The sequence below is a fragment of the Hypomesus transpacificus genome, chromosome 19 (assembly GCF_021917145.1).
Source record: "Hypomesus transpacificus isolate Combined female chromosome 19, fHypTra1, whole genome shotgun sequence".
Taxonomy (NCBI): Eukaryota; Metazoa; Chordata; class Actinopteri; order Osmeriformes; family Osmeridae; genus Hypomesus; species Hypomesus transpacificus.
The window spans coordinates 7,448,384-7,464,569 of NC_061078.1; the positions used below are offsets into that span (position 1 = coordinate 7,448,384).

General features: G+C 43.5%; 1 protein-coding gene across 2 annotated transcripts; it reads right to left on the reverse strand.

Annotated features, from left to right (window-relative positions):
* Positions 1 to 508: 508 nt before the first annotated feature.
* On the reverse strand, positions 509 to 11,113 carry adgrg1 (adhesion G protein-coupled receptor G1). 2 transcript variants are annotated; one of them, XM_047041944.1, is made up of 14 exons: positions 10,569 to 11,113; positions 6,294 to 6,389; positions 5,676 to 6,116; positions 5,525 to 5,573; positions 4,973 to 5,087; positions 4,669 to 4,791; positions 4,412 to 4,537; positions 3,915 to 3,957; positions 3,610 to 3,713; positions 3,270 to 3,385; positions 2,832 to 3,091; positions 2,516 to 2,615; positions 1,962 to 2,236; positions 509 to 1,101 (listed from the first exon to the last, which is right to left on the reverse strand). In XM_047041944.1, exons 2-14 carry the CDS (start codon positions 6,364 to 6,366, stop codon positions 977 to 979), a joined length of 1,950 nt encoding a protein of 649 aa, XP_046897900.1. In that variant the 5' UTR covers positions 6,367 to 6,389; positions 10,569 to 11,113; the 3' UTR covers positions 509 to 976. The 2 variants fall into 2 exon arrangements, with proteins under 2 accessions (XP_046897900.1, XP_046897901.1); XM_047041945.1 differs by lacking the exon at positions 10,569 to 11,113 and adding an exon at positions 6,508 to 6,716.
* Positions 11,114 to 16,186: the final 5,073 nt, after the last annotated feature.

The window sequence follows — 16,186 nt, forward strand, 5'->3', positions numbered from 1 at the left end:
TACAAACTATTCGCGACTGTCATCAATGCAAAAGACAACCCTAAATCTCACAACTAAAGAGAATGTCCTCTGCCGCCCTGGCAACATGGGGATTTGGGAATATAGGTAGGTGCCGTTTCAAGGACACTGCAGGACAGTGCGAAGACCAAACGTGTAATTAGACATCATCCGTTAGAATTTGTGCAGCACGAGGGACAGCGGAGTCATAACTCAGCAGAATGTGACGTTCACACGCAGGTTCAAAAAACACACATACACACTTGCTCTCTCACACAAACGCAACCCTCCATACACATATATCCATGTTAATACATTCTACAACCTTCGTAAAAGCCATCTATCAGAAGCAGTGGGCTACCCTTCACTGGAAGAGGGGTCTCCTCTGGGGAGGAAATAAAGAGAGCACAGATAAGACTGCGTCAGTAGCCTGTATACAGCCCCCTCAGGAAACATGCAGGACAAAACTGCTCACTATGCATACACACACAGGCACAGGAAAGGGTTTTGCATTCTCACTGACATAACTCTTTCTGATCATTTTATTAGGCTACAGAAATCATTAATTAAAGCAATATGTACACATATATATATACAAAGATGTATACAGCACACAGTGACAACAATCATTTAACCCGTCATTTTGTTTTCTACATAAAAGTATCTCTAAAAAAGTAGTCTTGAAAGTGCCAAACGAAGGTTCTCGCAATGAAGCTCCAAGGAACTGAACAGCGAAAGGATTAAGCTAAAAACTAAAGTGCTACTTCAACACAAACTAGCTTTATATTTGGAATTAATGTTCATCAAGAAAATAAGCTTATAACCGGTAAAAAAAAATATGAAGCTTTCATTTGAACATGTTTAGAAATATACAGTAGCTCAAGTTTGTTTTACAATAATTTCAGTGCAATAAGGTGAAACGTTTGAGTTTGTTTGAAATGTCAAGGGGTGGTGGTCCAGGCCAGCTGTCCATACGATCTCAGCTGCAGGTCTTCTCTTGCAGCATGTGTTGTCTGGCGGATCCAGTGCTGCTGCCCTGCGAGCTACAGTCTGACTGCTTCCTCATCTTATTTAGAATGTAAAACCGTAGCATCAGGAAGAACCCTGCGAGACAACACAGAATGTTAGCCTCAAACAACAGTCAACAGCTGAGATTCTAGAACACAGAATGTTCGTGTCCGTCATCAGTCAACAACAGAGATTCTAGAATGCAAACATTTTAAAGAGTCATTATCTTGTTGTTGAACATTGCTGCATTGTTGTCCACTGTCAAGTACACTGTCTTACATAATAATGGCTGGGAAGATGCAGATTGAACTTCAACCGTGATATTACATATGTTATCCCCAGCACTAAGTTCCCTACATTTCTGACCTGATAAGTAACCTGTGTTTCTAATCAAAATAAATCATATACTTAAACATTTCTCTTTAAGCTTCAACCCCAAGTTAGAAAACAAGGGTTTAAGGTGTGTTAACTGGAGCTCAGTGTGCTTCTGGCATCGTGGAGTGATGTTCTGTCCAGATACAGGGCCCAGCTCCTAAGTGAGACTGCGGTGGCTGAATAGGAGAGGAAACAGCTGTGGTGCTGATATGCTGCTGCTGACTGGTTGAGACTGGGGCCATTGTCCCTGAGGCAGAGCTACACAATAGACTGCTGGCCCAGGTTCACAAACTCAGAAAATATGATTACATTATTATTGTGTGTCAAATTGAACCCGGTCTGATTTCTACTATTCCAATTTAAATTATTCCACAGTTGTAAGTATCATGAGAGTATTGGGCCTGCTGTGTTCTACATTGAGTACTGTTTCTTATAAATGTTGTACAACATTTATAAGAAACATTACTTTCTCATTCTGTTCAGTCTTTTTTACATAAAAAAGTTTTGTGGGTGCTTTTTTACATAAAAAAGACTGAACAGAATGAGAGACCAGCTGTGATGCTCAGTGGCCAGTGTCTCACCCTGGAAGGAGTTGAGGATGCAGAAGGAGAAGTGGATGACGTCAGAGAGCGGCCCAAAGTCCAGGAAGCCCAGCCCCCAGGTGGTCCCAAACAGGCAGCTCAAGCCCCAGATGCTGAGGAAGGCCACACGGTTCTTCTTCCACTCAGGCCGGTTCTGTATCTTCTTCATAACCAGGCCCAGCATCAGCAGGCCAGAGAGAACCACCAGTGTCAGGAATGACAGGTTGGTGAGGTAGTGGGCAATGAGGGCGGAGTCAGATGTAACCAGCCAGCACCTGCAGGTACACATACACACATTTCACACCTCCGTTGCTGATAGCATGCTGATTTTGTCGTGGAAGCCCTTAGCCTGGTGTGGAAAACCCTGCTAGTATAACACATGAACAAACCCAGCATAGATATACACACAATGTAGATAGACTGTCTGTCTATATGATCAAGACTGTAGATATCCACACTGAGTGCAGAGGTGGGCCCTTCCACCCTACACCTGAGTTAACAGCTGATCTAACCTAACATTCTCGTCATCATCTGGACTGCAGCCAGCTCCTTACATCTTGTAGGGGTTGCTGACGTCATCCATTGGTATGACCTGCCTCACACCATAGATGTCTGGCATGGTAAACAGGACAACGACTGGGATGGCAGGAACACCTGTTAGTGGAAGTAAAGTTACATTTAGTGAAATATATAACACTCATCTCCTTCTCCCTCAAAGGGAAGCCTTGTTAAGAGGTCATTTTATTTTTCTTTAGTACATGCTTTTATACAGATACATTTTGTTAGACTGCCAGTCAATAACTAGACAGACACAGTCACAGAGTAGCACTGACCAATCATATCTGATATCCTTTGCATACTCTCACTCACCGAAGCCTATCAGATACCACATATAGGTCTTCAGGGAGGGGCTGAAGACCATGTAGACCAACCAGAAAGTGTGAAACACCTCGAGGGCCATCCAGGAGAAGGAAGCGAGGAGGCTGTAGTGCAGAGCAGCACCCACAATCTTGCACAGCTCAGCTCCGACCACATTAGCCAGTGTGCCAGTGAAGAAGAAGAAGAAGTTGAGGCAGAAGAGGGACGTGGCCAGACCCCGGTGGACTGGAGCTGACGTTTCCTTAGCTCTCCTGAGAGGAGGGATGCAGAGAGGGAGAGAAAGAGAGAGAGAGAGAGCCAGAGAGAGAGAGAGAGAGAGCCAGAGAGAGAGAGAGAGAGAGAGAGGAGAAAGTGTAGAAGTTACCATAATCCTTGAGCAACAAATGCCAATGCTGAGTGGTCATGTCTACAAGTGTCCAGTAGATGTACCTCTGCTTGGTCAGAAAGATGAGGAGAGCCACACAGCTGACCATTGAGGCAGCGCAGCCCAGATATGTGATGATGGTCAGAGACAGCAGGTGGCGCACCGGCCGCGACTTCAGTTCCTGATGGACAAAGAGGACAGAGGTCACAGGTCACCAAGGAGTAACTGCCCACTATGTGCATGTCATGTGCTTCATGAACAAAGTTGGACTGCTTGATTCAGGACATTACAATTGTACATGATCTACTGCAGCATGTACATAACACTAATGGTTTATGTATGCAAGTGTTTTTTTATAAACCCCATGCATGTGTGTAAGAGTGTGTGAAGGACAGCATAGCTTACCACCAAGATGGTGAAGTATGTCAGGTGGTTGCAGTGACACGTTGTGACCTCTAGGCTGCTCTCATTCGTCTTACAGCCATCTCTCCTCCAATGGACTGAGGTGTCTGAAAACACCACCACATCCACTAGTAAGCACATCTCACCAACGATATAAGATCACTGGTCAGCTAGGAGTCAATGATGTTTCCATTTGAATATAATAAAATATATATATTCTCAAAGCCAGAAATGTGCCATTTGAAATCACTCTAATTAATAATATACTGTGTAAACAATTAAACTAATAGATTATGTTTGTTACACACCTGTCCTGGTGTCCCATGAAACACATGTTCTGGAGTGATTCACCTAGAAAATGCAAGTGGAGTGAAGTATGGTTTATCAAGAGTAATGTAACGTACCTTCACCACTAGATGGCAATATATTCATAAGGCAGTCTCTATGTCAGCCTCAAAACAGTAGCGTCAACAACAGCACTTCAAAACCACAATAAGAACTTGCATCTGTAAGTTGAAGTGTGTACAGTAGACCCAGGCAAATCTACAAAGTGTACAGAGAAGCTTTCTTTTGGAAAACTGAGACAGAAAGTCACACACTGGCATACGTGAGAGTCTCCATATCAGTCACTGCTAGATGCAGAAGGCTGGTTGAAGTGGTTACCTTGTTCTTTGCATCGCAGAACAATAAGTGCAGAAGAAAAGGAAGCACACAACTTTAACCCAAATACATAGTTATTGCACTGCAGTTGCGGTTTGACTCCCTTCGAGCACTTGGGCATACGCACACAAACACACGTACTCACAGATATGACGTCATGATGAAAAGTGATCCTCACTGGCTCCGGCAGGTTGTTTTTGACCTCATTCTCCACAGTGATGCCCACCACGTGTTCAAGAATCCTAATGTCGTTTCTGTCTGTCATTTTGGGCTGGTTTTGACAACAACACCAATCACAGCCATAGATTAGATAACCTAAGCATACCATTATCTTTACAGTTGTATATGACTCAATTGAAGCACAGTAGCTTTCTGTAGTGGCGGTGGAGGTGGCTGTCCTACATTGAAGAGGGAGCTGTTGGTGAAGACGGAGCAGACGACCCTGGCCTTGCTGCGGCCAGGGTCTTTAAGACAGCTTGGGAGATAGATAGATGGCTTCTTCTCAATGGACAAGCCTTGCAGAGCCTGGACAACACAAATAGAGACACACACAGAATAGAATAGGAGGGGAATAGTAGTGACTTAGTATCTGGGTTACTTTGCTTAACAGAACCACACCAATACCAATCTAGTTCTTATAGTATAAAGAGAAATAAGACCATTTGGAGGATTGTTAGTGTGTGTGTGTGTGTGTGTCTAGCCTTACGGGCAGGTTAACACTGGATCCCTGGAAGTCCTCCTTCATTTCCAGCACAGAGCCCTGAACACACGGCAGCTCCCACTCACCCAGGACCCGGGACCTAAATGTTGCATCCTCAATTCTGCACACACACATACACACACATTTACACACATGCACAAACATGCAACCACATGCACAAACAGAAACATGCTATTATAGGAAATACAAGTATAAACTGTGAAACCGCTCCAGTGATGGGAACATGACAATCTGCCAACATCCATTATCATTTGCATCCTGTTGGTATGTAAACCTCTGCAGATCACTCAAGCCTCACATCACACCATCATCACTTAGTCAGCGAGACAAGCGCTCACTTCCTCTAAAACAACCTGCTGAGCTGGGCTGATGATGATGGCAAATGTGACCATGGGAACTATGAAAAAGATCAAATGCTCGGAGAAGAGACTAATTCGACAGCTGCGATACACTAAAGTGGCAGCAGAATTTTGCCCAATCAGTTGTTGTTGTGGCTTGTCCATCTGATGCTGAGATATGCTAAAGTTCTCTACTTACATGTTGATGTGGTTGGACCCCTGTCTGGCCTCCGCACACAAAAGCTCCTCTGCAAGGCAAACACGACACAGTCAGTAGATTGACCACTAGCAGTGTTAAAACAGCAGTATGAGGTACTGAAACAGCCTTCCACACACACACAACTCCTTACTGCAGCTGGTCTTCTCTCCGTGGAAGGTGTAGGCAGGCTGAGTGAGACTGCCGATGGGGTCACCGTGGGTCATGGCGTCGAAGATCCCGTATGGGGCCGGGGGAAGGTTGGGGCCGTGTGATAGGCCGGTGCAGCAAGTGTCATAGAGACCAGAAGGCGGGCACAGCGTCTGATTCTTTCCCTCCATCTCCAGCGTCAGCTGATCCAATAGGGGCTCCCAGTACACACAAAATGGCGTCTCCGCCTTCGACAAATTCAACCCCAACTTCATAGAAATGTCACATTGGCCCGTGATGTGCCCCTGCACGGAGAGACAACTCTGATTGGCCGAGATGGTGATGTTGTCGCAGCCTTTCTTCAGGTCATAGATCAGGGTCAGGGACCCATTGCCGTGCCGCCAGGTACCACACATCTTGAAGTCACGATCTCTTTCACATGATCCTGTGAAACAATCCAATGAATAATTTTCTTTTTTTTCTCTGAATAGTTAAGTTGCTAATGTGGAACAAAAATCAAATAATTGTGACTCAAACAATCTCAATAGTTGCATGGTGTGACCTGAATAAAGACATGATCACTGATACTGTTTGCAGGCCAGTATCCGATAGTGACTCTTACCTGAAGACAGGAGCCTGAGGAGACAGACCATCATCACCCCCAGTCTCCATCTGATTGGCTGGTTGGTCTCCATTGACACAAGATGACCTCTGACCCCTATAAAATAAAGCAGACAGGAAGCACTGTGATGTATGGGTCGAACAACGACACACTGCTATGGAGATGGAACAGATATGTCTTGATCAACGGTAAAAAATAAAAATACAAAACTTTCCGTCAATCTTCCATTCTTTTCTGTTGGACCTTTGATCTGTTCTACCCTAATCAGTCTCAACCCATAACGTACATATATCTCCTTTGCTGTCACAGGCACCATCTGTCTAACGGCAGTAACTGAAAGTTTCCTTCACAACAATGACTAATCTGTCCCTAAAATGCACACAATGCTTTCTTAGAGGTGTTATAGATAAGGACACGTTTCCTTCACACAGAGCACACACACACCATGCATTCTGCTCCTCCTCCTTTACTCTACGTGAAATACAGTTTCTTCTGAACTTCTGGAAATACAGTAGACAAAACCTTGTTTGTGCAACACAGTAAAGATAACACTTCAGTGAGGGAATAGACAATTTGCAGAGCTGTGGTTAGTCACTTCCTCCCTTAGAAGTGTTCATCATGCAGATACGGTGTTACTTCCCAGTGGTTATTAAGTAGAAACCACAGAGAAAGGGAAAGTCTGAGAGAGAGAGAGAGAGAGAGAGAGAGAGAGAGAGAGAGAGAGAGAGAGATGTGTGAGAAAGAGACAGAGAGAGAGAGAGAGAGAGAGAGAGAGAGAGAGAGAGAGAGAGAGAGAGAGAGAGAGAGAGAGAGAGAGAGAGAGAGAGAGAACTCTGTGTTCTATAGAACACACAATGAATTATACATACCTAGGCCTACAAATGAACGCCTCTGGTAGCTTCCGCTTTGAGCTTTATATGCAATAAAAAACATTTTTTATAAAAAAACCATCCCAATTAAGATTTGGGATTCGACAACATCATCAAGCATATTGCTCTCTATGGAAGTGAGATATGGGGCCGACTCAACCTCGACTTCAGCAATTGGGAAAAGCACCCAATAGAGACTCTCCATGCTGAATTCTGCTGAAATATATTAAATATCCGAAGGAAAACTCCCACAAATGAATGCCGTACAGACTTAAGTTGATTCCTCCTTAACATTAGAAATCCAGAAAAGATCATTACAATGTTACACCCATTTAAAATCCAGTCCTGAGGAAACCCTTCAATCTAAAGCCTTTGCAGTCCATGAAGTTAACCCTGAAAAGAGCCCCCTGTGCAAGCTGGTTATGAGACTAACAAACCAGTTACCACGTGGCACACCTCCTTCGCAGTCTATCACCCTCTTACTAACACCAAACAGAATAAAACTAATCACAACAGAAAACAAAAACTCCTACCTAGAACACTGGGAAAAAGAAACCAAGACACAAAACAAATTAGATTGCTATCGGGGCCTAAACAGAAACTATGAAATGGCTGAATATCTAATCTATACATTGTCAAGGACATAAAGCAAAGACAGCTGCTCACAAAATACAGAATGAATGACCACACCCTTGCAATCGAAAAAGGAAGACATCAAAAAACAGAATCTGTGGGCACTGTACATGAGGGGAAATTGAAACAGAAAACTATTCCTTTTTTTTTGTTTGTTATTTAGCAGACACTCTTATCCAGAGCAACTTACAGTAAGTACAGGGACATTCCCCCCTGTCCATTCAATATGGACTGCTTTGGCAATACTGCTCAACAAGAACTGTCATGCCAATAAAGCATACTGAACTGAACAGAGAGAGAGAGAGAGAGAGAGAGAGAGAGAGAGAGAAAGAGAGTTATGTTTTGAGTTTGTTGCTGTTGTGTTTTGAGTTTGCAGGTGGTGTGGTGACGTCATTGCCCGCAAGTGTTTCACGTCTTATTACATTGTTTCATATGTCAGTTGTATGGAGTCAAATTAGGGTCAATAATATTTTCTAATATCATTTCCTATTTCTGCAGATGCAAATCTTTTTCTGCGGGTGCTAAACTTTTTCTGCGGATGCAAATCTTTTTCTACGGATGCTAAACTATTTCTAGGGATGCTAAACTATTTTGTAGGGATGCTAAACTATTTCTAGGGATGCTAAACTATTTCTAGGGATGCCTCCATTCAGTTGACGCAGCTTCGAGATCATAACTGTTCATGCCTACGTAGCTTGTGGTTCATCAATTGTTTTTGGCCCCTTTGATATCATCTTTAGTAAGATATTGTGTTTTTGAAATGTTGAGGTTTCACCCACGACAAATATCTGATCTAAAAGTTGTTCTTATGTCCTGTATCTGTGTCTAATATTAGCGAAGCTCCCCGTGTCCGTTTGACACGGTTGTCATTATTACCAAAATGAACGTTATTCCTTTAGGTAAAAAGGAGCTTTCCTCTTCAAAATTAGTTTTTTAAGTTCATCGCACCACAGAAGAATGTGTTGTTATCTACCCTTCCAAATTCGAACAAAAAAAATGACAAGTATGTTATACTAGGCTTTGAAATCGTGAGAAAATCATCAGTGTTCTCTGCTTGAGACTGGGGGGGCGTGTTGTGTGAAGGAGCTGAAGCTCCACCCCCTCGAATTTATTGAATTTAACAACAACAGCTAAATTACATTACATTTAGCAGATGCTCTTATCCAGAGCGACTTACAGTAAGTACACCTCACCCTCAACGCCACACACATATACACATACAGTCACACATATACTTACGACATACACACAAACACACACTGCCCCCACAACCTCTCTTTATTGTTCAAGACAACACGGCCTCAATGAAGCCAAAGAATATAGCATTTCAGTTCAAAAATGTTACTGTGTCTGTTTAGTGCATGAATGTGTTACTTAAAAGGAGAGATAATAAGGGACAGCAAAAGCCAGCAGAGCACCAGTGACAGAAAGAGGAAGCTTTTTCAAACACGACAGCACAGTCAGACAGACCTGTCACAACTCCTTCCCCATTCTACCGCTCAGACGTACGGCAGTGGGATAGTTTCTAAAACGTTTACAGTTTGACCTCTGTTTCCCCATTTCATATGCTCGCTCCTTCTCTCTTGACCTTGAGTGTCTGAACGCTGCAGACTGGACAGTGGCGTTTACACGTGACTCACACTGTCCCAAAAAGCAGCATTATTATCCTAATCTTCATATCCCTCTGTGGGCCACCCATGACTGGCAGAGCAGTCCCAACAAGAGTGTGACTCATGCAGGGTGAAAGAACTCAGCCAGGCTCTTTGTCTCCAACCATGTCTCCTAGGGGCTGAGGAATGCGACCTGCACCTAGACAGCAGAGCAGCCCCGGAAAACCCCACTCAGGATTCAATATATTCAGAGATATGTTGTGTGTTTGTGTGCATGTGTTTGCACATGTGTGTGTTTGTATGTGTGTCTGTCTGTGTGTGCGTGTGTGTGTGTGTGGGGGGGGGGGGGGTTGTGTGTGTTCAGGGCCAGAGGTTGTGGTCATTAAGGATAGCAGAAGCTGGACAGTTATTACATCCAAATTAAAGCTCTCTCTCCCACCCCTGTACACAAATCCACACACCACCCTGATCTAGCATTTACCATTGCTTTACCACTGTTTATGATGTTAAACAGCACTGTCCATAGAAAGAAAGAAAGAAAGAAAGAAAGAAAGAAAGAAAAAGAAAGAAAGAAAGAAAGGGTAAAGTCTGAGTGATTTCAAACCTTAGTGAATATCTTTGCATTCCACCTGCTCTACAATTTCCTGACCTCAACCTCCCCCTACACACACATACGCACTCCCGTACAAATACGTAGACTTAGAACAACACAATCATCTCTACATGGTTTAAGATTATGGCCAAGCGCTAATGATAGCCGTGTATTACCTAGTTCAAAATGGAGAGCTGTCTCTGAATTACTGCACGTTACCTAAAGCAAAACTTCGGTTTTCCCCTGCTCAACTCAGAAGCGTTCAGGCAGTCGATGATGGTTGTTATGCTACAAAATAAGCCTATCTTTAGATTTTACGTTTCTATTTTTTTATGCTATAGAGTTACAGCCTTTATAAATGCTACTCCCCTAGAATACGCCGGTGATAGAAATTGTTGAATCAAAAGAGTATCAGACAAGAGGAACAGCAGGTGACAGAATATCTTCAAACACTACGAGAAAACGTCTGTCGTCCCAGTATTATGCCAAAACACCGCTGCATTTCTTGTGCTCTACCGCATTCTCAAAATGAATTGGGTATGTTATGTAAAATAAGTAAAGAATCTGTTACCTCTTCAGTCGGAACCGGGTGAAAACTTCATGCAGGAATATGTTCTCCGGCTTCGCCTTTCTCTTTGAGGAGAAAGCCAAATGTCTATTTTAAGAGGCGTAAGAAATTGCTGGTTGATTATTGATAATCGTCTACCTTCTATAGCGCGTATACAGTCATGCTATGAAACCTAAAGTAAAATCTATAAGTCTCCACGCGCACACAGCAACGTCTCCTTTAGCGCTCAAACAAGCAAGTCTGGACTTCACCTAAACTCCGGAGTTTTTGAAATTACGGTTTGGTCTTTGCCCCACTTCAGTGCTTAAAACACTGTCACCGAACTCTGTGTATCAGCTAAGGCTATTTGTTTTCTCCCTGCAAGGAAGCACAGGCTGGTATTCCCCCTTCCTGGATGACTGGTCCTCGAGGGAATAACTGTCAACACGATTAAGGCGCGGGGAGTCTGAGGTTAGAGGTGGAGCTACGGCGACAACGACTTCAGCTTTGTCCTTCAATGGAGGGATGGGGTGTATGGAGCCCATTCACCATCCATGGAAAGTGCCACCCACAGTAATGAAACCTGAGTCTTTCCTCCACCAAGTCAGTTTTGATATCCTAATTTTTAGTTTTCTACTTTCAATACATGATCCACATCTGAATAGTTACAACAGCTGCCGCTTTAGTGACAAAGTGTTGCCTATAACCTCTAACCAGTGACAACATACCATAGCCTAGTCTCTTTACCTGCCACAATGTGATGACAGATTTAAGGCTGTGGCTGGTATGGCTGACTGTCTTAACTCTTGGAGTATTGCAAGGGTCTGACAAGTGTTTCACTGTGTTCTGTTGTACAGTACGTCTGATCAGTACTTAAGCAACTGCACTGTTGCATGAGTGAATGTTTAACCATGTAAGTCAGATTAGCTGTGCAGATACCACATCTTTATACTGAGACAGGGTGATGTTTGTCTCGCTTTCAACAGCACTTTTACCGTTCACAGACAGAGGGGAGGGGGAGGGGGGGAGAGATGGTAGACAAAGCATCTGGCTCCCTACTTCCCTACAGCCGTTTGTTTGTGGTGTTTTAACAGGCTGTGTGTGTATGTGTGTGTATGTGTGTGTGTGTGTGCGTGTGTGCATGTGAGTGTCTGTAGAGATAAGAATGGGTGTTGCCCTCAATATGATAAGGAACAATTCACTTCTTGGTGCTGCAAGGTTATGTTGATCTTCACACACACCAGACCAGACACATATATATATATGTATACACACACACACACACACACTAGTATTCTCGCTGTCAGTTAAGGAAACACTGAGATACAAAACTAGACACCTCGGTCAGTATCATTCCATCTACAGACAGACCACTTCCTAGTCCCACTTGAAGCAGATGGCTGCAGCTTTCTGCTTCCAGAAGCAACCACACATCTGCATGTCACCCTGATGTATCTAACCCTATCATCATCACCTTCAATGTCAGACCTCCAGGGCAGTCCCATCCCCAGGGGACCAGTGAGCTTCAGATGACAGGAAGTTGGGGAGGGGGGGAGAACTTCCTCAAATCCCTTCTACTGTAAACTCGACACCCTCTCGTATACACACCTCTTCTTTCAAACTTACACACACATAGACACACTTCTTCTGTCAGACATACACACACAGACTTGAACGGAGTAGGCAGGTGCCCTGAGCTAAGAGAGCCTCTTGTTCCCCCACCACCACACACACACACACTGCCTCCTCCCACCCTTGGAATGTTATAGTGCCCAATGTATTAACACTGATGCACTGTGCTCAGTGACACGCACCCATCACCCCCCTCCCACACACGCTCAAACATGACACACACACATCCCACGCACACATATACAATGAGGGCTTGCCTCATTAACTTTCTTGTGGTTAGGTTCCTCCAGGCCTGTTCCTGTAAACTCAGTCTACTAGTTTAAGTATTCAAAGGACACCTCTACTGCCACCTCATTGGCATTATAGACCAGAGTAGACATAAAACAATAACAAATTAGAGAAGCAGTAGGTATGCTTTAAAGACTCAGTAATTACTAAACACACTAAAGACATCAGATTCACAGTAGTCACCTTATCAATGCACTGAACTATCGTTTGGCTCAAATTTTGTTTGACATTCATTAACATCCCCTGCCCTCTACCAAAAAGGTTAAGTTAGGCTACTGACTTCAGACCACTGTCTGCTGTGTTCCAAAGGTGGCATCTTCATCTCCAGAATGTCCAAACACTATCATCTTGTTCTTTGATGACACACAGGGCTTCATTTACTAACAGGATTGCGCCCATTTCAGGCGTGAAATAGCGGGTAAAGACATAACACCGTATTTACAAAGGCAGCGCACTTGAGCAAAAACGCAGATTACCGCTGCTGGAAGGGTACAAAGGAAAGTGCCAAAGTGGGTGTGTATATTTCTGGCTCCTGTTCGCTGAACTTTATTTTTTATTTTCCTCGAATTACCCATGGTGGCAGACAGTAACATGCAGGCGATTTGTTCCGTCTTTTAACGGCGCGCTAATTAACACTAATGGGCGGTGATTGCCTGACGAGGATCTGGTTTGATACCACGCAAAATGCGGAAATACACCGTCCGCTGTTTGCGGTTGGGCAAAGGCGCAGATTAAGCTGCGGTCGCAATGTTATTAAATGAGGCCCACAGACCCCCACACACACACCCTGCCCACACATAGACACATACAAACAACCCCCTCAGACACACACACACAGCCCCCCAGGCCTGGATGGATGGACAGATACTCAATTATTAAAACATTTGGGGGGGAGGGGGGTTAGAGGGGGAGTCTCTGTCTCCCTCTCTCAAACACTCACAATGAAATGACATAAGGACCTCCTTTGCCTAGGTTTGTCACCACGGTGACAGTGTATCCAGGGACCAGCTGGTCAACTCCTGCTGTGAGGTAGTGGTAAAAGAGAACTCTCTCACACACAAACATCGGCATTCAAACCCCCACTGCGAGTTAATAGCTGAGACATCATATCATGTGTGAGGCATCAAGGATGTGTGCAGACATGTTCTAGTCATGATTACAGACCAGGTGTGAAGTCCCCCTCCCTCCCACTGTTTCCTGCAGTATCACTCTCTCTCTGCCATCTCTTTTTTTCACTTTTTTTCACTCACTCACACTGACTCCCTCCCTACCCTTCTTTCCTCCATCTATTTCATCCTCACCTCCCTCACTATCACACTGTTTCATTCTCCTCCTCCCTCTTCAATCTCTCCTTTTGTAGCAGTACCCCTGCACTCTGCAGTCTTAGAGGGTGATAGGAAACAGTAGTCTTCTACAGTCCTAGTCTTAATTTTTGCTGACAGAAGGCCAATGAGACTGGAAAGGAGATTTGAAGGGGTTGAGTGAAGGAGAGGAGGGGAGTTGGAGAGGGGAGGGTATAGGGTAGAGGTGGTTGGGGAAAAGAGAAGATGAGATGGGGGGATGGGTGTAGAATAATTGATCTCTTTGTGTCTCATTAAAATGAGACACACATCTTTAATACATTAGGGGCCTCTATGACCTCTCCCCCCTCACTGGTACACACACACACACACACATTTCTTAAAGAGACTATAGGCCTGAAAGTTTGAGTGGCATGAACGGGGTAAACGTTTCTTGCTTGCCTGTCATATTTTTTTCACAGAGTTTGGCTGAGAAAACCCTTCTACACTTGCCATACAAAAGTGGCAGTATGTCGCCATCTTCTGTACGCAGTAAAAAACATTTACCATGGACACTTTCGTTAGTTTAGTAGGCTATTGAATATAATCACGTGGGCCTAAATGTCATGCCTAATTAGGCTACGCTACAACACATTTTTTCTTGTTACAAGAAACTTTTACAAAGACATAGCAACCTTTGCTATTACCACGGTCCTAAAGTTATGTAGCTGGGAAATATGCTGTTAGCATTTTTTGGCAGAAAGTCACTTTTTCGCACGACACGTGAATGGCATAATTGCTTGATTAGGCTACAGTAAAACTGTTGAGGCTACAAGCCACTGAAGCCAGTCTGTGACAATTAAGTCGCGGAGATAGAGAGTGAAGTTGGCAGAAGCTGTTTTGTGCCGTTAACATTTTCGTTTGTGCGACATTGCTTTCTAAAATAGGCTATTAGACATTACATTTATAGGCGATGATGTAACTCAGCTCCCCAACATGCTCCAAATTGACCCAAAATAGTCTTGTTTGTTTGTGTTTTGTTTATGCTGGTTTGTGCCGTTAAGTTTCGTTAGTGCTGCTTCAGTTTTTTTAATAGGCCAACTAGATGTTTAATAGATGATTACGAAATTGATATTGGACCCTGATATTGGACTGGCCATGCACCCCAGACATTTTCAGCCGTGTAACGGAGAGAGCACATATTCTGACTACATGCTATTAGGTCCAGACGTGTAAAAGAAGTTTAGAAGTTTAAAACGTTTTTTTTTTCTTTCAAAAGAAAATTACCATTGGAAAAACGATTTTCAACCTGACAACAGCTATTAAAACATGTGACCACTTGACACTTGTGCCAAGACACAGACCCATCGCAAAATGTTACTCTTCGTCGATATTCGCCGGCACCTGGGATCGAACATTCCACCTTCCACATCTCAGATTCTACATACAAAACAGAAATTACATGGGGGGGTGCATTTCAGGGAAGCACTGTATTCGGTCTTGCCAGGAAATGCATCCCTTGCTAACTCTGACTAGAAAGTGCCACATGCATGAAACTTACTCTGTTTACTCATACTATTGCCCTCAATGTACAGTGAGAATAATTTGATGCTGGAATATACAGAACATAAATTACATGGGGGGTGCATTTCAGGGCAGGGCTGTATTTTGTCTTGCCAAGAAGTGAAGCAACAGCAAAAACATCTAAGCACTTAATCAAATTCCAGAACCCTGCTTTCTTTACTTTTTCTAGACCTGTGTGTTTGGTCACCCAGTATATAAACATTTTCACCTGACTTCCGGATACACTGAAATGCCTTCCGAATATACTGAATTGACTTTCGGATATACTGAAATGCCTTCCGAATATACTGAACACACTTTCAGATATAATGAAAATATAGTGAAAATGTTCTCACACTCTTACATTCTCAAAGCTTCTTACTCTTCCTTATAAGACTTGAGCATTTCATAAATGAGTGTGTGAATGTTTCACATGCGTCTGTGAGAGCGTTATGTATTTGTCTGTAAATGTTCAGTAGTATGAATGTGTGTAAACATTTCACATGTGAATGCATTTCATGTGGCGATGCAAACATTTGACATATGTGGATGTGAGTTTTCAGTAGTATGTGTGTGAACGTTTCACATGTGAATGTATGTTTCATGTGTTTGTGGAAGGACAGTCTGAATTATTTCCTAAACGGTCCCTCATAAAGTAACCCTGGATCACACTAACCACATTGAAGATGTGTCTAATCATCAATCATATGATTAATTCAAGATCCTTAGATGCCAGGCTAGGGTTAGACACACATTTTCTGTCATGGTCAATGGACCCCCTGAAGTAGCCATGGCCACCCCTTGGCCACCCCATATCTAAAACTCTGGTTCCGCCACTGTCTGTGGTCACATACAAGAAGCAGTGAGATCACTGCTCAG